A 25,673-nucleotide genomic window follows, 5' to 3' on the forward strand; every position below is an offset into this window, starting at 1 on the left:
GGTGATGAGTTGATAGGAAACAGATGGGTGTAATTGCAAGGTAAGGCAGGTGTGGAGAGGCAAACAGGCAGATCCAGCAGAGGGGAAAAGCAAGGGGGAGGGGCAGTCAACACAGAAACAGACAAGACAGACAGACACTGACAGGTCAAAGAGCTGACCTCATGACAGTTTCCTAAAGTGCTTCTCAGAATTTATCCTGAGAACTTTCTATGTTAAACAAGTGAACAACATTGTTGTTTGCTGTGTTGCTGTGTAGTGCAAAGTGCTCATTATCAGCTAAATTGAGAACATAATTCTCATTATGTTTCCTTTGGCAAATGCAAAATGAACAAGATACAAGACACATATGTTTGGAACTACGTGTGCAGAGCAGCAGCAAGAATAATAAAAAACCTGCACCACAGGGATTATCATTATATATTTAAGATAAATAAATGCTATCCCATACAGCTACACATGGACTGTCAGTAGCAGATGATTCAGCTGAGTAGATTCATCCAAACAGATGTTAGTTAGAGTTAACTCCCCAGCAGATGGGAGCAGCTACTGATGGCAGTTAAGCAAGTCCTGACCAGAGCACCAGCAGCTCACTTGCAAGTTTGTTAATTATTATTAATTGTTAATTATAGTATCACGCTGTATAGCAACCAAGCAAATTTGAACTGGCACCACATTGGCTAGTTGGGACCGAAGAACGCTGATGCGTTTCTTTATACAAATTATGCCTACATCTCACAATGAATGTAATAATGTTAAAATTCTACACATAACATCTCTAATTACTCTCCTCTGGCTAACAGGAAATGACAGCAGCTTTTGATAGTGAGCTCAGGCAGCGGGAACATGAGTTCAACTTGAAAATGGATGAGATGCACACTGTGGTGCTGTCTCATGATCTTAAGGTGAGGAGAGTAAAGGGATGATATCTCACTGTGAACATGTTTCATTCAAGTAATGAGTCCATTTATGTTGTTTGTTTGCACTAGGTTTGTAGCACAAGGTGCACAGAAAAACTACACACCAAGTAACTGTACACAGTATGTACGTTATGCAAAGTAGTTCTGTTATTGTGAAAGTTGTGAAATTCACAACTTTTTTACTACTTTTATGTAGCATAGTAGTATTGATACATATAAATGATGTAAATAAACTATGACAGCAGATTTACATGTTTGATTTTCTTTGTTAAACTTTCTGGTTGAATTTTCCCATGCCAGTCTACACCCTACACGTACACCTAATTGTTGTCATCACCCATTTGTTACTGCTTGTGTGGTGTCCTTTTCCAGGTGCAGGTGCTGTCTAAAGAGACAGAGGTTCATTGTCAGCGCTCAGCTGCAGGCTACAGAGGCCCTCAAAGCATCTGAGGAGTTCTGTCAGCAGATACAAACCCAGCTACAAGACAAAGACCGGGAGATCAAGGACCTTCACATCTGTCAAGAACTACAGGTATGCACCTTTTAACTTAACTGTGTGTGTGTGTGTGTGTGTGTGTGTGTGTGTGTGTGTGTGTGTGTGGTGTGGTGTCTGTGTCTGTGTCTGTGTCTGTCTGTCTACCTACATGTGTTTCAGGTGTGGTAACTGTCCTTTGTCTCAGGATAAAGGAGCTTAAGGATGAGGTGAAACAGATGGAGACCAAGCTTAAGCAGACAGAGGATGACAACATTAAGAAGTGAGTAATTGATAACACAATGTCCTCTTAGTCAGGTACTTCTTCTGGCAACCAGCTGGCAACCATTCTGGTGGGCTAATGAATAAGTAGCTCAATAACTACAATACAAGTAAACAAGTAATCACTGAGTGTGGACATGCATTGAACAATACTCTGTGACACTGCAGCACATGAACACGCACTCATGTAACACTACTGTTATCATTAGTAATAATAATTTTTCTGTTACAGTGACTGTAAGCTAGTTTTTGCTAGCTATGCTGACTGAAGTTGCTATTCAACAGCAAAATGATAAAATTACTTTGTATGATGGATGGAAATATAATGTATAAGACTATTAAAGAAGAAAAATCTAAACATTCGATGGTTACTTACTTTGATGATTATTTGTGCTATTTGTGCGACAGTTTTGAGCATTATTCTCCTGCAAAATGTAATCCAATCTCACAGTGGAAAGAAGCACCATGCTTGGTGATGTCCAGTGCTTATAGCCCACATCCAATCTCAAATGGACAGTGAATACCATGATTGTATGATGTGATTGGAGCTTACACAGACAATAACCCATCCTGACCCCTCCTGACTCAAGTTAATAGTTAAGTAATTAATAACAATTAAAACCTACTTTTGTTTTTAATAATACTTAGGAGTATTTAATGGTATATTACTTTATTTATTGAGTCATTTATTCATTTCTTTAGTTCTTTTTGATTTTTGGCAGTTTCCATCCTCCATAGTCGTGGGTCATCAAAAAATGAAAAGCTCAAGCTATTAAGCAGCCCTCAAAGCTAGCAGCTGTGCCTGTTTCTCATATTCAGCTGTAGCAGTAATAACTGTTCATGTCACCTTGTGCTGAACAGCCAAATCAGTTGTGCATAAAACTGCAAGTTATCTAAATTTCAACTTTATGGCTGTTTATGTCAAGATATGAGAATGTGGTCAAGGCTCTGAAGCAGTGTGATGCTCAACTGGAGGCTCAGCATCAGGCCCACACAGAACAGCTGCGAAAGGCTGAGAAACGCATTGTCAGACTACAGAAGCATATGAAAGTTCTGGATGCACAGGTACGCCACATACAAGAGGACCAGGAGGATGCCATGAAAAAGAAGATGAGACAATCCAGAGGTAAGACATACACTGATGGGGAAAAATACAAAACACAAAAACCACCACATTGGCATGAAATTGAGAACCTCTGTTATACTGTGTGTGTGTCTGTGTTTCTGTCTGTTTGTCTGTGTATTCCTGTTTTCAAAGGCTTCGCACAGAGGTAGAAACAACTCAAATTCACTGGGAGAAGTACATCAATCATGTCTCCAGCAATATGGTTGTCAAGGATACAGAGATAGTCGCCCTGCAGGAGAGAGAAACCAAACTTAAGAATGAGCTGGAGTGGAGCAGGGAGGAGATGGAGAGGTGAGAGGACATTGGATTTTGAAAAAAGGCTAGCCAAAAACAAAGGGAGAAAAAAAGATATGGTAATGCAGCTTTGAAGATATGACTCATGATCTGGTCTGAGTTGTTCTTGAGATCTATAAAATGTGTTTGTGTGTTTTGCTAGGTACAAGCAGCAGCTGAGTGCTGGTTTGGCAAGAGAAAGAGTCTTAGAACAGATGCAAATCCAGATGGAGTTGGAGTGGCAGAGACACTGTGAGGACATGAAGGCCAAACACTCCCTTGCCAATGAGCAGCTAATACAAGACCTGACCCACGCCAGAGATCAGGTCAGTCACTCATACATTATACCACCACTACATAGTGTATGTTGCTTTATTGGTGCATACCTGTTAATATAATGATCTGATCTTGGCCATCTCAGACAAAACCCACCTCTGAACTGTACCCACAAGCTCTCTACTTTTCTCACAGACTTCTCCGGAAATGTTGTTCTAAGATCAGTCCAAGGGCTGTAAAGGGCTGAAAATCTGTATGACAGTGGTAGCACATGTCAGACAAACACTGCAATGCAGAGAGAGCTGGACTTTCCAAGTTGTGTGTCTGTTATACTGATTTTGTTGTTATTAGAATAAGAGTTTCTTGTAAAAACAGGGTAATTTGGAGGGTAATAATGAGAAAATATGTCGCAATAACAAAAAATAATCTTATAATATGAAGAGGATCCTCTAAAAAACAAGATTTCTAACAAATCCAACAATATTTCTGTCCCTTTCAGGATTACCTAGTTAATTTTTCTTTCATCTATCAATAAAAAAGTGTATTAACTGAATAATATAATCGAGCTTAATATTTAAGAATTTATTTTGTGGTAAGATGTGTCAGATTTAAGTAGACAACAATTGTTAGATCAGTGTGTGTAATTAGTATTTAAGTAAATATGAGTAAGAGGACACAGACCAGATTGGGGCCAAAAAAACTGAATCACTATGCACTCTTTTTCATTCCAAAAATTTGTTTGTAGTGATGCATTTTATAATTATTCCTTTTTAGCTTCACTAAATCAGTCTGTCATATATGTTTCTGTGATAGTGTAGTTCAAAGGTAAATTGAAGTACCTTTTCTTCATCAGTGAGTATGTTGAACTCAGTTTGCTGCAGCAGAAATATAGATATGTTTGTCTTCATCCTGCATCGATCGATCTTATATTATTCGTGTAATCAATAATGATTCTAACAGAGGCTCTATGTTGGTCTCTGTCAGGCAAAAGCAGAGCTGAGGGAGAGAGAACAAGAGCTGCAGGACTTGACTGTCTTACTATGTACTATTAATACGAAGAGAGACCAGGCAATACAGGTAAGAACACATCTTAGACTGTGCAGACTATTAGAACTATTAAAAAGTGCTAGCCCATTAGCCAAAGCAAAGCAAAGCAAGCAACTGTTCATCCACATGGCAAGGAACAATCAGTGATTGTCACTCCTCAACATTTACTATGTTTATGAAAAGTTTGATAGATTGTGTGGTGAACTGACAGTTTTTACAGTTGTATACATATACTGACTTATCTAATTTTAAAGAGGAAATAGCCAGTTAGAAAACCAAGGTTGTAATATGCTCGAGCCCAGTGGCGTGAAGCTCCAAATATTGTTACCTGCATATTTGAAAAATTTACTACAAATGTGACATTTGGTCAGACCTTGCAGGAGCTCAATGTAAAGGTTGTAATTACTATGTTGTAAATGGTCTCCTTTACCTTAATGAACTGATGTGCAGGTTTACATGTGTTGGTTCAAATACAACAATAAAACAACAGAAATTATCAGAATAATCAAACTGTAAAGAACTGTAAGAACAGCCCGCTATGGAAACCATAGAACTGAGAAATAGCAAGTTCAAGTCTCAGAAACATTGTTAATGGCCAATTACTATGTGAAGCGGAGGTGTTAGCAGGCACCCACCTGCTAGTATGTCAAACTAACTAATCTCAGTAATGAATACTTGTAAATTCCAGGAAATGCATACAACCCTCCCTGTCACTGAAAGCTTAACATGGCTTGGCTTTTTAAAATGGCATTTTCTCTTTAGGAGCCTGCATGACTAAGTGTGAGTGAGTTTGCAAATTATCATTGAAGGTCATGTAGGTGCAGATTGTTGTCATTATCAAAGCTCAGCATGCCACAGCACTGCTCAAGTGTGTTAACTGGACCACTGGCAAAAGGTCATTAATGTAATTTACAGTTACCAAAGACTTTTTCACCATTGTGCTGGTTAAGGCAGACGGCAGATAGAGTACGAGGGAAGTATTATCCCCTTTCCCAGAAGGGTTTAATCAAGGGCAACTGGACTTGGTTATAGATACTTGAAGACTAGAGGTCATCTGATATGGGTTTTCCTGTGGCCATTGCCAGCCTAGAAATCAGGGGCAGCAATGGCCAAAATAATGATGCTGATTTTTATTTGGCTGATTAACGATTTTTCGATTTCCTTTTTTCCCCTCTGCATCTGATAAAATATCACAGTTTAATAATAATAACAAATGATACACAAAATTGCTAGAGACTTCTGCCAGCCGACAGGGTTTTATTTTCCTGGCAAGAAAAATGTCAGTCACCACTCGAGCAGTCAGGAGATGGCAAAAGACCCTGAACATAGGGACATCTAGACTCTTATACCTGAGGAACGCCCCCCCCCCAAGGTGAACAAAAGGGTCCTTGATCTTATTTGCCCTTTGGCACCTCTTTGTGTGCCTCCAGATGTGGCACCCCACCCCTAGGGTGATCTTTCACACTTCATGTTTCACGTTTAGACATCACAAATGGTTACAAGAAAAGAATTTACAATTACACTGCACTGCAGTGCACTTCTGTATTTTAAATAAAAGTTTCCAAAAGTTACCATTAGGGATGTGCATGAATAATCAATTAGTCGAATCGGTAAGCATAGTTCACAGCTTTTCTTTTTTTAAAGAATTTTTATTTGCCTAACTTTTATTTGGTTTGGGGTGGGAGGAGATTTATGTTTTACTTCAGAGACATAGAACTAATGTTTATGGTTCTGTGTCTGCCCAAGTGCGCATCTTCTCTCTGTGTGTTGCAAGCAAAACACTGGAACAGACGTCAGCAATAAGAAGAAGTGAAGTGGGCTGTTAAATGAGCTGTAGCTTACGTTAGCTCAGGTTGTTGCTAGATGCTTAGCTTGATTTTAGGTTAGGATTCCTTCAGTGTCCATTGTTCAGGAGGTTTTTACCGGGAGCTGAATCATCTACAGAGGTCTCATTAACTCCAAAACAAAGACCATTACTGGCCAGATTGAAAAATAGTACAATGAGGCAGCAACAGCTCTAAAAAAGAACTTGATGGAAGCCAACAAAGTAGCAAGAACAACCGCTGCATGGACAGCTCTCACATCAGAGTTTTATGGCACTGTCACCTGCCGTTACATGGACGGTGACCAGAACATTTCTGGTCCTGTGCTCCAGACTCACAGCACAGATGAGACACACTGCTGAGAACATCACTGCTAGTTTGAGTTGCATTGTTGATGAGTGGGGCTTGGGAGTTAAAGTTAGTGCATCTGTACACTACGCTGCAAAAAACATGACCTGACATGACAACATATCATTATTTTGGTTTGGGTGGAGGACACGTCTTAACAATGACATCACGATTAATCGACTCAAATTGGCTTGATCAATCAACTTCAAAAAGTAATCAAAATGCCCATCCTTAGTTACCATCCACTGTGATCTGCAGCGATAGAATGGCAATTTGACTGGCACAAGGGGGAGTGTCACACAGCAACAACATGTTTTTGCCCACTGATGTACCCATTAGGAATCAGCCAATGCCTATTATTTAAAAAATGGCAATAATCAGCCTAATTAATCAGCCAACCGATGAATCGGTCAACCTTTATTGAAGACATTTCACCTCTCAACCAGGCTTCCTAAGGTGTCTTAAGATGACTTATTACTACAATTATTTTGTGTGTGGAGTTTGTATGTTCCCTCTGTGCCTGTGTGAGTTCTCTCCAGGTACTCCTGCTTCCTCCCACAGCCCCCCCTGCGACCCTTAACGGATAAGCAGTATAGATAATGGATGGATGGATGGATTTCCCTGCCATTTCCTATCCTACCACCATCTTCAAAGGATATATTAACTGAACAGGCCTTCTCAACAGACTGCCTGTAGCAGTGCGAACAGTACAGGAATGAATAAGTCCATCTCTCCCTGAAACAGTTCTGTTATCCTGTCCATCTTCCAAGTCTGCCTGAGTGTGCTGTCCTCTCCGATCAGGATGACGTTTCCCACTTTCAGCACAGTGGGAAATGGTATTTCACACTAATGAGCAGATTTCAAGTCCATCAGGTAGTCCCTTTGCCAGCTAAAAGCTAAATAAAAGTTTGTGTTGGTACCTCCATCTCCTGCCCATGTCCTCTCTGCTCACATTGGTTGCTTGAGATGGTGGAAACATAGTCTTTGGTGGCAGTGAAGTAAGTGTTTTGCAAGAAGTGAGAAGGGTGTGAGTGCCTGGGGTATGATGCATCATTATGTACATAGGAGAGAGGCCTGGAATTCAACACAGCTTCCACCTCTGTGGGTATAGTTGTCAATTCCTCAAAGTTTAGTGACGCTCTCCCCAAAATCTTTTTTAGACATATTTTTACAGATCTTTCTCAAAAGCCACCCCACCAAGCAGCTCCCTCTGCAATAAAATTCCAGGTAATGCCCTTGTCTGTGGAAAACTCGACAAGCTCTGATCCTCTGATTGAACTCCACAGTTCTTTTAGGTCTTGGCCCGCTCTTATGAATGTTTTGGCATTGTCAGAATAAATTATTTTACACAATCTGGTAAAACTAACTAAAAACTAACTCTAATGCACTGCCCTGGTGACAGCACAAGTGAAAAGTGCAATGTTTTTTTAGGCTGACCACTAGACTTAACATACAAGCGCCGTGTAAAATCTGTGACCACATAAGGCACATGAAACACCTTATTGGCCAAGGCACACATAGCATCTCCCCTGTTTTTTATTTTTATTTTTTTTATTTTATTTCTCTTTGCAAGCAGCCACAGAATTGTCTGGACAGTAATCTGGTTTATGATTATCACTATCACAATAGATGCAGATCTGGGGGATGTTACCTGCTGTGTGCGATGCAGTTGCTGAGGGCATACTCCATTTTTTAGTTTTGCTTTCACAAACAGAGGTTGGCTTACTAAATGATTTATCATTTGGTGTACTGGAATGTCCCTTTGTGTGTTACCTGGTCTGGTAAGCTGAGGTGCTCTCTCTCTACTTTGGACCTCATTTTTCAGGAACTGGATGAGCTCAAGTGATTCCCATTTACCACTGGGGTCTGACTTGCATGAGTAGGCCAATGCGATGTCTTCTGGTATGAGCTGTAGTAACACTGGGCATAGCAGGCAGCCAATAGCAAATTATCACATGGCATTCTTTATGTTAATAACCACATGGTCTTTGCCATATGAATGTAATGGCAACCATTGTATTCCAAATGAGATGTTAGCACAGGACTCACTAACTTTAATTTGCTAAGGAATGAGACAAGCTAAACAGAAAGTCTGTCTTAAAGCATCAGTTTGACATTGATAAGTACTGTCTTTGCTCTGTACTTTATTTTGTCTTTACAAATACATAATTTCTATGTTGTGTTAACAGCAGATTAATAATAAAACAATTAATTTCATTTGGTTATTGATTGCTTATGTGAAGAGATGAAAAGGATAAGATGCTTTGAATAAGAAATTTTGACAAAGCAGTTTTGTACTTGTCAGTGTTGATCAAACAGCGTTACAGTTATGGCAATTCTAGTTTCAAGCATTAACTTACTCAGAACTGTTATTAAAATCTTAGTAACAAGTTACAATATCTTATAAAGATAATTAAGGACAGCAACACTTGAGGTAGTTTTAATGCTCTAACATAAAAACTAAGTGGTAAGAAGAAATATCTTGTCAGACAAAAAACAAGCATATATTGCCTTAATTTAAGATATTTTGTCTTACTTAGATTTCAGTTTTTGCAGTGCAGCTTTCTAAAGATCTGTGCCTTGATACAATCCTGTCTATCAGCTCTGCAGGCAATTCCTTCCACTTCTGGGCTTGGTTTTTGCTCTGATATGTGTTGTTTGCTGTGACACCTCATATAAAAACAGGTGTGAGCCTTTCCAATCAATTGCATTTATGACAGGTGGACTCTGATCAAGGTGGAGAAGGTGGAAATCTCAAAGATGATCCAGAGAAATGGGAGGAACTTGAGCTAAATTTCAGTTGTCATAGCAAAGGGTCTGAATACTAAATTCTGTTTTCACTTCATCATTATTTGGCATTGATTTTAGACTAATGAGGGTTTATTTGTTTATTTATTTTTTTAAGCAAAAGGATGCAACATTAGAAAATGAGGAAACAATGAAGGGGTCTGAATACTTTCTGAATGCAATGTACCTCTTCAAACAGATATATTTAAATCTAGATGGAATGTTTTTCAGTGTCTGTGCTGCTGTGCTGCAACTTGCATCTTGCCTGTGGGCCTGCAAGTCCAACTTGTCTTGACCTGAATGGGCCCTAGGTGTGTGGTTTGGACCCTGTTGATACCTAAGTTAAAAAGTGAATTTATTTACATGGGTGGTATAGAATTGTGCACCAGCAGGTGGTGCTATGATCAAGGGTGATTGTAACATGAGACTTGGTCGATTAGCTTCTCACGCCCCACAGATGTCCTTTGTAGGCCACTAGGTGTTATTTTTCTTGGAAAATCATGGAAATGCTAAAAATATTTTTTCAAACCACTCTTAGGCTTAGAAAATGTGATCTGCATGTAGCTTTGCATCTATCACCGTTGTACTCTCATGGTCACAAGTAATTAAAAGTGTTTTGAGATCTATGAAGGAAAAATTTGCAATCATTCAACGGAAGTGAGGTCGTATCTTTCATAACATAAAACTTGGGCCTGTAGTTTGCCATGGCACACTGTGATTCTGTACAAAAGTTTGTGCATACTGGTCACAAGATGGCACTTTTACACTTTTTACGTTTTTTGATCAGAAATACTGAAGATGATGCATCCACAGACACAGTTATAAAGGAAAGCTCATCTCATCTTTCAGACTCTGGAAAACTTTCACTTGGTCAGCTCCCCATTATCCAGTGTTTTAGAGACTCTAATCCAGGTGTTTACCTGGCTGTGTAGCTCAATGATCTTTGGCTTATCCATGTTTTTGACTACTGCAGTTTTCGCTAGGTCTCGCATGACGGAAATTTGGCAAATTCCTCTAAATGAGCACCAAGCTGTTGGCTCTACTTCTACCTTTTGGATTACCCCAATCTCTTCTGTGCACTCTGGTTCCTTCCTGATTTTGACTAACAAGGATATGGGAATCCGGTTGTCATGTTTTAAGTGTGTATGGCATGGTTCCTGGTTTCAGTTTTAAAGTGTAAGGCTGCTGTATGAGAGGCACTAAGTCTAAATGGTTTTGTTGATGTGCTTTGAAAATTATGAAAATTATGAAATTTGAAATTATGCAAAAAATTAAGAAGCATACATTACACTATTCTGTTCAGAGTGTACATTTATCTACACACAGGGTCTCACACCAAAGGTAGACTCTCTGACATCAGAAGAGATCCGACGTCTGCAAGAGCAGAACAGCATCCTGCGAACTGTGGTTACCCAGATGAGGAAGAACATGGAGGATCTCAGCCATCCCCTACCCCATCTCCAGTCCCAGCCACAGGCATCCTCTCTTCAACCAATTCAGCATCCAGGAGCCCTTGCTGCAACCTCAATCACCCCAACAGCTAATGGTCAGATGGCCACTGGTCCACCTCCCCAGTCCACTGATAACTCCCCCAAAGTCAGCTCAGCTCATTTTTTAGCACCAGGAGCCAGTTTCACAAAGACAGGTGGTGTCTAGGTTTTGATTATCTTAGGTTGGTCTAATTTGCCATGAAGCTAAGTCTTTTTTCAAACTGAAAGCAAACACGCAACTCATCACACGTGCATTGTTTGCCACAGAGGATGAGTGAGTTATTTCTACTAAGGAGGACCTCAAGTGATATGGTGCAAGGCAGTATTCAGCTTCTATTGTAAATCTAACTTTTATTTGACTTGAAGGACCATACCAGTGATTTTGAATGTTGAAGCCAAATAATTTTCATCCGCTTACACCATCCATTAGTACTAGTCTTGCATACATACATGCAGTCATATTTTAGAAATTAGAATTCTCTAAACTTTAAAAATGAAATGTTCAGATGACATACCCACCTTAAAATATCAAAACACACATCTGTTTTACACAAGCATACTGATAGCTTGACTAATAGCGAATTGTAGCAAACAAGTTAAAACAAAAGCTGTCTGTATGTAGTTTGCATCTGAAAACTAACACTAAAACAAAAACAAAACCACTGAAATGGCCCTTTAAACTGTAAACTTGGATTATATGCATACTCAGCTGGTGAAACATGGATGCATATTGGCTATGCAAACCATTTACAGTAGCAGTAAATGGTTGAAACAGTTGGAATGGTGTTTGTAATAGTATTTATTTGTGTTTTTCCTCAGGTGGTCTGTTTCTAGAGAAATGTGCCAAAACCTCTGATTTGACAAAGCTGGAGGTGACAGTGGCACAAACAGAGTCTGCTTCTGCCAACATCATGGAACAGGTACTGAAGGCATCAGTGAACTAGTTGAAGCTGACCTATGAGTTCCATCCGGGTGGCTGGATCAAATGATTTGAGTTAAAGCCACTAATATGTTTAGAGCTGATCCATTACTGTGGGACAGTTCCCACTATCAACATACAAATGTCAAAAATGGATGAAAGAAATCCTTTTTAATGCATCTCAGTAATGTATAACATTGCCCCAGTTGAAAATGGTACTCTATTAAGGGGGCATTTTACCAATCAGTTGGTGGGAAGATACAGTGTAAACTAATACAGAAACCCAGTTTCTTCAAGTTTCATCTTATCTTCCCTCCAGAGTGCACTGGTGCAACAGCTCCAAGGGGAGAATCAGCATTTGCAGCAGCAACAGATTTCAAATCAGTTTGAAAGCATCCAGGGCGAAAGAAGCAACCCTCTCATCATGCATTTCAGGCTGAAGCAGGCAGTGTCCTGTATCACCCGTCTGAGCAGAGAAAACCAGCAACTGATAGAGATGGGCAACCGCCTTCGTGGCCAGATCACCACTGCTGGAATACAGGGTACAATAATAGACACACTCACACATGCGATCAGAATCTGTTTTATTGGCCATGTATGTTGACACACATAAGGAATTTGTTTCCAGCAGTTGGTGTCTCTCTAGCAGAAATTAACATAAGAGAAAAAATTAAAAATAAAATAAAATGGAGTTAAAATAGAAATAAGTATATAATATACATGGTTTGTACAATATAGACAAAACAGTGTGTAGACAATACCGAAGATTAAAATTTTTAGTAGAGTGCAACATACATACAATATGGTTCCTCGCTTAAAGTTCCTCCTTTGGTTTCTCTTAATCAATTTCTGGGTCACCAGCGAAGGTATGGAGGAGTGAGGACAGGAGGAAGCACAATAAGCAGAATGGAAAGCACCCCAAGTTTTCTATACCATTGTGTTTCTAACAGAACCAGTGCAGCCAGAGAAGGATTCCTCCACAGAAAAACAAAGACACCAACATGACCAGCTGTCTGCTCTGGAACAGCTTCAGTACCAGCTCACCACACAGGTATCTGCTCCAACTCAGTTTCCCAACCTCCACTTCACCTCACCTGAGCCAGCCAACTATAAGCTGCAATAAAGAAGCCTAACCTTAAAGATAGAGAGGGCGTCTGATACGTGAGGAACCACAAGTAAACGTACACTTTGAGAGCTGAGTTTTCTATTAGGATAATGGGGTACTATGAGGTCTTTAAGATATGATGGAGCTTGGTCATTAAGGGCTTTGTATGTAAGGAGAAGGGTTTAATTTCTAGGGAGCCAATGCAGAGAAGTAAACATGGGAAAGTATGATCCCTTTTTCTAGTTCCTGTCAGTGCTTGGACTGCAACATTTTTGTGGCAGTTATCTTTCCTCATTTCTGGCCTCCACATTACCACTACTTTTGCTTCTTGGCAATAAGCTTGACGCACAAAAAAATCTTCTAAGGCAGTAACTCCGTTTTCCAAAACCTTTACTCCAAAGGTAAAGCAAAGTTACAAGATTTTTCGCCTAACAAAGCACATGGTCAAAAAACTGTGTTGCTCCGTGGGCTGCTTAATCTGGTCTGCTAGTTAAGCTGCTGTGACGTCACAAGTGGCATCCTTAAAGGAGCATTTCAACATAATGATAGGAAAACTTCTAAACTGTTAGTAGCAAGACAATATGGCTCTTACAATTTTGGATCAACTGGAGGCCTTTTCACAAAGTTATTGGAACATCCTGATATTAAGGAATGACTGTAGTCTAGCCTAACAAATGCATGGACTAGTTTTTCAGCATCCCTTTGAGACATGATGTTACAAATTTTTGGAATATTGTGCAGAAGGAAGTCCTATAGACTTGTTTTATGTGTTAGGCCGAAAGGTTCCTTAGAGTAGAACTGGAGGTCAAGGTAATGCCATCCAAAGTAACTATACAATCAGGTTTTTTTTTTTTGTGTTTTTTTTTTTTGGGGGGGGGGGAGTAAAAAAATACAGGCCATGCTATGTCTTTAATACATGCCTGAAGTTTGACTACCTAATTAGTTTCATCAGACCTGAATACGGCTAAAACATCTGGGTCAAGAGTAGGTTTGTAAATATGAATTAAAAGAATATAAATGTTTATCACTCATAAACAGTTATGTCAGTCATATATGTGCCTTTGATCCATGTTTTACAATAAATAAAAACAAAATTGGCAAAACTTCTAAATAGACTGTTACTACACGGTTACATCTCTCATTTTTATTTAATCTCATCATTTCACCTACAGCTGGCTCTAGAAAAATGTGTGTACACTTGGTCTGAATGCTTGATGTGTGCACATTCTCACTGCACATTCTTTTATAAATACCAGGTTATGTATGGAAAATGACCAGTGGCTGTATATTTAACACAGATATGAGACTGAAGAAAGTATGTTATTAACAAAAGATGGAAATTGTCAGGCATAATAAATATTGGTCTATGAGTATGGCCAAGTAGAGGATAACACAAACAACTCATATGCTGTTGCCCCCATGTGCAACACCAACAGGTGAGAAGAAGCAGCAGGTGGCACCATGTGTCATAGAGAAGGACAATCACAAATAGATACAATATAACAGAAATAAAAAGGACAGCCACTAAGAACGTTGCCCAGAGGAGGAATTACTCTGATGTTGAGTATTTTTGTTACCACCAGAGAGCACAATGGGTCCACTAACATACTTGTGTCCTCAGGAACTGCAGTATGCTCTGAGGAGGAGGGATTCCACTGTTGCTGAACAGCACCTCCCTAAAACCAACAACCAAGATCCAACCACAAGAGGGCCTGCCAACCCTTGGTCCCAGGTTCACAAAACCACAAACAGATCTGAGGTAACGGCTTAGTCTTAAATGCAGCATTCAATGATAAGAAATTAAAGCTTGACTGCCCAATTCACTCTTCATATTAAAAGGACACTGGTTTGTGCAAAACTGTATCTGAGTTTATTCTAAGATATTCATATTCCTATATATACATTCATAAGATACTTGAAAGTAAGCAAAATGCAAAAAAATAATTGAAAAATAAATGCAGCAAAAAGCTCTACATAAAGAGAATGAGAGAGGATAGCTTTCAGCTTCCTTCTAATCCTCTTTTCTGTCACTGCCTCCACACTGTTTAGTTTTATCCCCACCACAGAGCTTGCCTCCCACACAAGCTTGCCCTCACTCTCCTGCTCTTTTCTTCTTTAGATCTCCAAGAACAAAGAGAACACTCCTCCATTCAGCCAGTCACATTGCTCAGTGAACGTGGAGCCAGAGCCCCATTCAGGTCTGTTCAGGTCTCAGTTGTCATCAGAGGAATCACTGCAATCGTTAAAGGAGTTGTGGGACATACTAGACCATGTACTCAGTCCATCTGTTCTCACAGAAGGTAACTTACCCCCCACACTGCTGATGTTAATCACTACCAAAATAATACAAAACTGTGAAATGCTTTATAAAGTATTACTTTATATTATTTTAATTACGTTATAGACAAGCTACTGCTGTTCTGTCATGTATTAGAGGAAACCCATAGATAATGTAGGAGCCTTGTGGGGGCCTTAAGTAGGATTTAATGTTAATGGCTAAAAGGGTAATCACATAAACAGTATTCATAGGCCTAATAAATAGGATTTGCTTCTTACAGGCTATTAGAGTGGGCGGTACGTGTCAAAGTAACATCCAGATGAATGAAAAATTCTTGGATGACAAGATTGATTCATAGCCATGGAAACAATTTAAATCTTAGATTGGGTCTCATAGCGCATTTTATTCCCTTGTAGTTGAGGAATATCACAGATTTTGATGTAATGACAGTGAGATATCACAATATGAGATCTAAGTCCACAAGTGGATATGTGGATTCAGCATTTTTCATTTCACTGGGGCCCTCAAGAGGATACAGGTCCTAAACAGCTTCTTATTTATAATGTCTCAGGTTGACTATATAGAATAATAAAAACCCATTACCCATTCTGAAATACAGTGGGGTCCAGGGTAAGTACAGTGGGTTTTTGTTCCCCACTGTACATCCTGTAAGTCCTCAAGCAAGTGTGGGCTTAAATAAGTATATCAGCAATCAGTAATATAATCAAACTAGTGGGTAGTGGGCATAGTCTTCTGTGTAAGTGACAGTGTGGCTACAGAATGTCACCAACCCCTACACCCTGTGTGCAGTGGTTGGATCAGTGAAGGACAGATGGAACTGTTGTTGCCCAATGTGTGGCTGTAGTCTCTGTCAGCTCTCCAGGGACCAGTTTCTCAACCAGGGCAGCTGCATGATAAGGTTGAGACGCAGTGATCAGCATTATTTGATCAAATAAAATTGTGAAACCAGACAAATCTGACACAGGGTTTCAGTACACATGAAAAATGCACTGGTTGGGTCAAAGGATTTATTACAGATCCATGCCTGGAGGCAGGTCTGCTTGAAAACCAGTGACAAATGTGTAGTGCAAATTGGCCCATATGTGACTCAAAGTAGCAGTATAGATGCATCAAAACATTAAGCACCTACTAAATGTAATGGTGACACTTATTTAAGTGAATTCAATTCAATTCAATTCAATTTTATTCATACAGCGCCATATCACAACAAAAGTCATCTCAAGGCACTTTTCATATAGAGCAGGTCTAATTTACAGAGAGAGACCCAACAAATCCCACCATGAGCAAGCACTAGGCGACTGTGGCGGGGGTGGGGGGGAGGGTTGGGGGTGTTAGAGAATGGCGAGAGAAGAACATAGCATAACACAGGTTCCATATAAAACGTAAGGTGATGCCAGTAATACAGCAGTAGTAATGATAGTAGTGATAATTAAAGTATTAATTGCTAACATAGCAATAAAACTAATAGCAGTATAAGTCATTTATAATTATAGCAGCAGGTGTTGAGTGGAGTTGTAGGAGCAGCAGGAGACTTGTCATCACAGATCAGACTCTACAGCTCCAGAGGCAGAAATACCTGCAGAAAGAGACAGAAGAGGAGAGAGAGACGGAAGAGCACAATACTACAGGAAAGGGAAGATACTGAGTTAGTAACATGTTTATGGGATATGAATCCATACTGTGGAGAGAGAGAGAGAGAGAGAGAGAGAGAAGCTCATTGCATCATGGGAGATCTCCCGGCAGTCTAGGCCTATAGCAGCACAACTAAGTGAAGAATCTGAATGGTTAAAATGCCACTAATGGTCACACATCTCAGATCTCTGACCCACTTGGACACCCACAAATTTGAAGACACACGCAAATGAAAAAGTGTCATTTGTGACAGCCACTAAAATTGCACCCCTCTTGTCCACACCTTATAGGTAAAAGTGAGCTAAGCAGGAGGGAAGTGACTGAGCCTGATGGTGCTGGAGTCCAGATGATGGTGCATGGAATCAGTGCCCCTATTCATAGCCAGTCATCAACTGAGATCCAGCAGAGGCTGAACCCCTCTGAAAAACCATCAGACACTACTAAGACGAGCAGACCTGGAGCCCATGGCAAGATCAGTAAGGTCAGAAACTACAATGTTAAAGACTGACACATACACAAGACAATCTGTCAGTACACTAGTCATCTCTTACTCAGACTGTGACACAATTTTTACAAAATCTTCTATGGTTCTGGAGGAGCTGTGTCATGGCTGATGTCATCAGGGTTAATTCAGCCACAGACAGTCTGCATTATAATCCAGAGTCATGGAATTTGAACAGGAGGATCAAATGAAAACATGGTTATATTGAATGTTTTTTTACTGAAGCTGAATTATAGCTCCCTCAAAATAATCAGGGTAGCATGAGTACACACAAAAGTAAAAACACCTATAAGTGAAATGCACTCCAAATTAAGGAATGCTACTAAATACACAATTCTTAATTACATTTTAGAATAAGCCTTATGGTAAGAACATACATTTTTACTACTCTTTCCAACATTAGAGTTCAAGTGTCTGATCAGTTGAAGACCACAATAAAAATAAAGCCATACGCTTTGTTGTGTATAATCCTATTTTTCAATGTATGTAATGTACAAAACCATTCTGTATGTTTTATTGCCTTGTAATAAACATTTTTTTTCTTTCTTTCTTTTTCTTTCTTTGTCGTCCAAAAAAACTGTTTGTTTTTCAAATTGTCTTGTTTAATTGATTGAACTTGAAGTTGCTACACATGCATATCTGACAGTGACTCATTGGGGGAAAAAATGCCAATCAAATCAGCCCAAAACCTCATGTAAAGTTGTGAATGGGGTCCTGACTAAAGTTACCACGCCCTGACAGTTCAACGTCAAAGGTCAGGTTAAAATGACAACCATGAACTGCAACCTTCCCAGCGTGTGTCGGGACAAGGAGCTCTGTTGAATGTCATCCCCAATCTTTCTCTGCTCATTTCCTGCCATCTGTTATGGAAGTATAGGTTTGAGAGACCTCAAACCCAATTTCAAGGAAGTCAATGACTGAGAGAATATAGGGATGGATAGAGTAGAATTAGATAAGAGCATGCAATCCCCATCATAGCATGCTCACTTACCAGGACAAAAAGTATTGATAGGATAACATATAGATATTAAACATAGAAATATCCAGGTCTGGCAGCAAGACCCCCCTATGGAGTCTGGACACGGACTCTCCCATAAAACCAGGCTGCAGCCAGGGGAGCACATATGGCGAGCCATTTTAACAGTTTATCACTAGACTGGACATGTATTGCAGATACAGTGCATCTGGAAAGCTTTCAGACCCCTTCATGTTTTTCAAACTTTATGTTGCAGCCTCATGCAAAAATTAAAAAAAAAAAAAACAAATAAAAACATTTTCCCTCATCAGTCTACACTCAATAATAACAAAGCAAAAACAGAATTCAGACATGTTCCAAAGTTCCTCTGTGTAAGAATTATGAAGGCCACTGTGCTCTTGGGAAACCGTAAATGCAGCAGTAAGTTTTTTATGGCTTTTCCCAGATCTGTGGCTCAAAACAATCCTGCCTCTGAGCTCTATAGACAGTTCCTTCAACCTCATGGCTTTGTTTTTGCTCTGGTATGCATTGTCAGCTGTGAGACCTTATATAGAGAAGTATGTGTCTTTCCAAATCATGTCTAATCAGTTGAATTCACCACAGGTGGACTCCAATCAAGATGTAGAAACTTGTCAAAGATGATGAAGATTAATGGGAGGAACCTGAGCTAAATTTCAGGTGTCATAAGCAAAGGGTCTGAATACTTATGTCAGAGTGATATTGCAGATTTTCACTTCTACATAATATTTGCAATATTACAAAATGTGAAAAAGTAAAGAGAGTCTGAATATTCAGAATTTTGAATTCTGAATTTCTCAATGCACTTCATCTGTAATTGGCGCCGCACGAGTGGCAGCCTGTTGTGGCTGCTCTTGTGTACTGATTAGTTCTTTCTTCTTCTATGACCCTATTCTTTAATTTTTCTTAGCTGTTAGGTCCCAGTGTTGTTGTTTTTGCTTTGGCCTTACTTGTGCTTTTTGTATTGTTTACAACCGCATCTGGGGATACCGCGCACAGCCATGGCCCTATTGTTTACACTAGGGATCAGCTGGACGGGTTTCATCTGGTGAGGGCGGACAGAACAATGGAGAGTGGTAAAAGGAAAGGAGGAGGACTGGCTGTGTTTGTTAATGATAGATGGTGTAACTCTGGGCACGTCACTATTAAAGAACAACTCTGCTATAGGGACATTGAACTGTTGGCTGTTAGCATGAGGCCTTACTATCTGCCGAGGGAACTTTCACACGTTATCGTGATAGCACTAACGCCAACGTGGCCTGTGATGTCCTCCACTTTGTGGTAAGCAGTCTGCAGACACAGCACCCTCGTGCCCTCCTTATTCCTGGTGATTTCAATCACGCCTCCTCCACTCTGCCCACTTTCACCCAGTATGTGACATGCCACACCAGAGACAATACCACCTTGGACCTGTTTTATGCCAACACCAAGGAGGCATATAACTCATCACCCCTCCCTCCCCTGGGAAGATCAGGCCACAATCTGGTTCATCTCCTGCCTGTGTACAGGACCCTTGTACACAGTCAACCAGCTGTCACCCGCAAGGTGAAAAGATGGAAGAGGCACTGAAGGACTGTTTGGAGACAACTGTGTGGACCAAGCTCAGTGACTCTCATGGGGAGGACATTGACAGTCTAACAGACTGCGTAGCAGACTATATCAAGTTCTGTGTGGAGAACACTGTACCCATCAGGACTGTGTGGTGTTTCTCAAACAACAAACCCTGGATTAATCCTGACATGAAGGCTCTCCTCAAGGAGAAAAATAGGGCCTTTAGGTCAGGAAATAAGGAGGAGCTGAAGGCTGTGCAGAAGGAGCTGAGGAGGAAGATCAGGGAGGGGAAGAGCAGCTACAGGAGGAAGATGGAGGACCAACTGCAGCAGAATAACATCAGTGGAGTCTGGAGAGGCCTGAAAACCATCTCTGGGCACAGGGAACCGGACCTCCAGGTTTTGGGGTCTCAAGAATGGGTGAATGATCTGAATTTGTTTTATCAATAGATTTGATCAGTCACCTGCCCTTCCCCCTGCTCAGTCATCTCTGCTCAACCTCCCTCGTCTGCTCCCCCAGTTCACTGCTCCCAGTTAACCACACAGTCACATGGATTTCATTTCACATTTCACTCGGTTCTGCACTTTAATCCATTCTAAAAAACAACAACAAAAAAAAAACAACAGCCGCTATCAGTCATTCACTGTGTGCAATACCATTTTCAAAATGTGCAATATCTGTATTTAGTTCAATCTGTCTCTGTGTATATATATATGTATATATATATATATATATATATATATATATATGTATCTTATCTTATAGTCCTGTGTATATTGCTCCTTTGTTCATATTTTTTATGACATTTTCCTGTTCATACTGTTCTTATGTTTATATTTTTTTAAAAAGATATTTCAGGTATCCACAGTGACATTCTTCCTATCCACAACTGTCATGTCAGATATCCACAGCATCAAAGCAAAAACGTTTTCTGTTAAACTCACATTTAATACTTGGTGTGCATTAAATGTTAATGGCAAGCCACTCTATAAAAAAAGATGGGCTACTTCATTTCAGTCAAAGAATCTATTTGGCACTACTGATTATAGGGTTACTGTGTGCTTTTGAAGCCTATTATCACTGTGTTGCGACAGTAAGTCAGAAAAAAAACACAAAAACATAATGAACATTACTACATCATGCTATGTGAAATTATGAACTCCAGTAACCCTAAGAAGTCAGACCAGCTTTCCTGGTTGCGTCATCACTGGGGCCACGCCCTTTAATCACCCTATCTCCTAACAGCACCCTCCCGTCCATTGTGATTGGTTTGAACCTCACACCCTTGCCCCGTGATTGGTTAATTTACATGCTATCCAGAATACTTCAATGTGTGTACCCACATACACCGAAGTAGCCCCTCACTTTCACACTCAATGAAAAGACAAAAACGTGAAAATGGTTTACTGGCAGGACAGGAAGAAGACAATTTTCTAACTCTGTATTCATGTCTAAGTCGTAGACCTAAAATGGTCAAAATGTAGTTGCTGATACGTGACGATAAAGCACATTACTAAATCGTTCTTTCGACTTTTGAGTGTTTATCTGATTATAAGTCTGAATGTGGAAACAACATGGACGTTACTTAAAGGATGTGTTGTAGCCTATTTACTGCTCAAGGCGTTTAAACAATAGGTTGATAATTGTTAGATGCTGAAAACCCCGAAACATTGCTTCACCTGACTTATTATCATGTATCTATACCCATCCATACATCTATCCAGCATGCAGGGTCAGGATGCTGCAACTAGGCGACGACACACCTGGACAGGTCTGAGGGGCTGGCACACTCTTACACACATACACATACGGACAGAGACATACCCACGGTGACAGCCTTCATTTGAGTGTCCGGTTAATTGACTGGTATTTGGACCACCAACACGATTGAAAAAAAAAATAGTATAAAAGTAACTGCAGTTTCGTGCGTTACATTACATTTACACATCATATGAAGACGTGATTGTCTGTCGTCAAATGTGGCGATCAGAAAGTGCGTTTAGTCACTTTCTTATTCCATCTTTTAAGGAAATCAACACTTTTCGTGCCGTTTTGTCGTCTGATGTAGCTGTAGCCTGCAGTCTGGCCGGAACGACTGGGAGGGGGGACGAGTTTGAACTCCAGTAACCCCATCTCAACATTTTTTTCTCCCGGTAACTGTATGGGGGCGTTCAACGAATTACTCCATCACTGGCTCGATCCGAGAGCCCTGCCTGTTTTCTCATTGGACTGTGAGGCCAAGCCAAGCTGTCAGCCCATGTGGCGTGGCCAGACAGAATGGGAGACATTTAAATTCATCAGAGAAAAAAGAGTCACTGAAGCACCGAGGCTAAGGTTAATCTTACAGACAGGGAAACGACAGAGACGGATTTTCATCCCCACAGTTACGAGAAGAGGAACACAACAGTGTACCACGGTGTAGCTAACGGAAATAACCAAGGGAATACGTGCCATACACGCGCTTTCACCAAGTGGCTCAAATAAGTGATTTTCAGGAACATCAAAACCGCCTTGGCAACGTAGGTAAGTTTGCTAACGGTTCTTAGCTGCCGTCAGCGGCTGATAACGTCGTCACTGCCATTGCGCGTGACTTTATCTCCTTAGAGGACACAGAAGTAGGGTACGCTGAATTAAACGCCATAAAAAACTGCCTGTTCAGCCAGCCCACTTTTACTAAACCTGTTTGTGACAGTGTTACATTATATAGTCAATTGCCAATGGCATATGGTCAATAATCAATCGACATTACGTTCGTATACGGCATACATACACACACTGCAGCTTTCACTTTTTTGTGCCGTTTCTTGATTGAGAAAATCGATTATGGTTGATCACATTCAAAAAATTAATTATCACACTACAGTAGTTATAACATTGCGTATTCTCCAAATATTATGCTTCATTGTATGTGGTGATAACGGCCACTTTAAATTGCTGAAAATGTTAACAAAGACTCGTGTATTTGGGTCAACATCACAGACATCAGGGACATTACAGGGCAGTTATGTTTTACTGTACTCAAGACATTTACCAGCTGTTATAAATGACAGTTTCCACTCAGTGAAAATACTGTAAAATAACAAAGATTAAAGACTGAAATTAAAACGTATCTGAAGTTCCTTGTACAGTGACTGGTGTACGTGTCTCCAGTTAAAATATGTTTTCGTTGAACCAAAAATGACATTAAGACACTGGAATAAATTTGTCTGCTCACTTTACATGTGGTCTAGGAATTGCGACAGTCTTGAGGCTGGTGAAGTACTGGTGACCAATGAAACAACAAAACATAATTAACTAACAATTATTTAAAACTAGCCATCACAAAATTGAATAGCTGTGACACATTGAAATATAAAAATAAAGTATGAGTAGAAACAAAGCATTGTGAATTAAACTGTTTTAACTTATAGTGATGTGACATTTTCCTCATGTCAGGTGGAGCATGATTTGAAGAATGTGAGTTTGTAAAGTTTTGTCCTTGCAGTGAGACTGTAAATGTGCACAAGAGACACCTGGAACTGAGGTTAACTGGTTTCAGTACTGCAATCCAAGAACAAGTTTGTCTTCTTCATTTTGTGGGAGAGGATTATATGGTTGCCTGCAGAGTAATGATAGAGTTTGGCATTTGCTGTCATTGTGCTTCCACCTTCAGGTTCCTTGTCTATCAGGCTATGTGACAAGTCAGGTCTTGTTGTTGGGTGCTACTGGATGAGCTAAGCAGTCTAATATCCACAATGTTAGGGCTGATGGGAATGCAGATAATCATCTTTGTTGAATATAATTTAAATTGATGTTCAGTACAGCATGATGCTGAGGTGGGGCAGAGTTCATAGAGTGCTGAGTAATTGTACAGTGTACTTATTGACTAGGCCAGCTTGAAGCCAGCTCCTAATATCTGGAGTCTTGTACAGGGTGTTAGTGTGCTCTGGGTCAGGTAAGGCTGGATATTGTACTGATGGTGTTACATTAGGCCTAATCCCAGGCCATTGGATCTTGGAGTCCAAATCCTTCCAGCTACTGAGCCACAGAAAGGGCAAGGGCAGTCTGTCATACTGTGACTGTAGGGTATGTTTGTTTACTCTTTTTTTTGTCAAGCTTTTTACTCTTTTTTTGTCAAGCTTTGTTCAAATTAATTGACTGAGGTATTACAGGTGAATCTCCAAAACAGCTGATTTATTGATTAGTCAATAAAACCTTATGACCTGTTTTCCTAGCATGATTAGACAATATTCCAAAGAGTTTCTTATGATGTAATAGAATGCTTGGCTTTCAAAGCTTCTTTTGCACAGCCTTTTCAAGGCAGTAATATTGTACCATTATTCTATTCTGCATTAAAGGTATTGAGGTGGAAAAGGGGTCATATCACCACACCTTTAACCCAGCACCCAGGAGGTAGTCAAAGAGGCAAATCAAAATCTGTATAAAGGGGGAGCTGGAATGGTGGGACAGACACTGACTGACTGCGAGGTTGCTGTGTTATATGTCGCATCTCTGATTCTGCAATGCTAGCACGCTGTATAAAGTCACACAATGGTGTGGCATAAACCCACCATCATTGTGTTCTGTGTAAACGGCTAAAGGTGGTGTATTTAAGGGAATTCTTAACGCCAATATTGCATAATCTCTGTGTTAAAGCATTTTAAGTCTTCAAGTGCCCCTAAAAAATGTTCAGTGGGTTGAGGTCAGGTGGCTCTGGAGGAAAGTCAGTGACAGTCAGATTCCTTGGTCTTCTTTAGTCTTAGCAAAGGTGAAGTAAGTTTGTGGTTATTATCCTGCTGCAGAATGAATCCCACTCCACAAAGCAAAGGGTATAGCATGTCTCTGAAGAGTGCAGTAGTACTTTTCTTTAGTCAGGGTCAGTCAGTTCAGTGTAGGTGTCCAGGTTCAGAGTAGGCAAAATGCACTCAGATTTGAATATTCCCACCACCATGTTTTACTGTCAGTTTGATAAACTGTGGTATAATCTCTCTCCTGTTCGTCTCCATACATACAGGCTCATGTTACTGCCCTAAATCTCAAACTTGGATTCATAAGATAAATAGGATTTTTTTTTTTCTTTTCATTTTTTTCCCTGCTATGTTCAGCAACTGCTATTGTGGCTGTCTTGTACACACTCTATGTGATATTCCATTTGTGCTTTTGATCGTTTGGATTGTCATCTTTAATTCGATGACAGATTGAATCCTCCTGGGCATGGGTGATAGCAGTCATCTGAGGAAAGATTCTGCCATTCTTCTCATATGATTCTACGCAGCTCCTTCCTTGAGGGTCTTTTGGTTACCTTTTGCTTTAAAATACTCCTATATAACAAATAACAAATAACAAATCGCATGTGGTGTCATATTTCAATGGTCATTGTTCCTTTTGTTATTGGTAAGATGGCTTTTCCACACCTCCTAACCAGTGACCACAAAAAAGCCTCTTAGACATGAATGCCACCATGATGTATTTGTAGCTAATTTGCATAATATGAAAAACACCCGTCACTTTTTTTATGTTGGCCGTGAGAGCTTCCAAAGACTATGATTGTTGTAAAATACAATGCTATGCCCTTTGCATAAGTACAGTGAATGCATCTCAATTTTGTTACCAGTGCAATGAAAGCATCTAGCCACTGGATGCAGTGTCTCAATATCAGCTATTTCCTAAAGCAGTCAGTAATGGTGTTGGGGGAAAAAAGCGAATAATCCCAAATGTCCAAGAGAAAAAAATGTTGATGTGGAGGGAAGGCAATTTAATGAGAGATGAAAAGGCGAATACATGTCTGTGCTTAATGAAGACAAACCGGTAAGTCTTCTTTGCTACGAGGCAGTGGCGGTGTTCAAGGAAT

The 25,673-nt window shown here is 40.0% G+C and overlaps 1 protein-coding gene across 1 annotated transcript; it reads left to right on the forward strand.

The window, feature by feature from the left end:
* Nucleotides 1–800: 800 nt before the first annotated feature.
* On the forward strand, nucleotides 801–17,844 carry LOC108879489 (coiled-coil domain-containing protein 57; the record flags this gene model as incomplete). The annotated part of the gene is made up of 15 exons (XM_051069232.1): nucleotides 801–902; nucleotides 987–1,000; nucleotides 1,290–1,435; nucleotides 1,573–1,672; nucleotides 2,598–2,794; nucleotides 2,926–3,088; nucleotides 3,234–3,396; nucleotides 4,331–4,423; nucleotides 10,678–10,897; nucleotides 11,661–11,761; nucleotides 12,080–12,302; nucleotides 12,711–12,811; nucleotides 14,487–14,624; nucleotides 14,985–15,165; nucleotides 17,087–17,844. Coding segments are annotated over 15 exons (2,160 nt in total), but the record flags the coding sequence as incomplete, so codon positions are not given.
* Between the last annotated feature and the right edge of the window lie 7,829 nt (nucleotides 17,845–25,673).

Source organism: Lates calcarifer, unplaced genomic scaffold, assembly GCF_001640805.2.
Source record: "Lates calcarifer isolate ASB-BC8 unplaced genomic scaffold, TLL_Latcal_v3 _unitig_674_quiver_2171, whole genome shotgun sequence".
NCBI lineage: Eukaryota > Metazoa > Chordata > Actinopteri > Centropomidae > Lates > Lates calcarifer.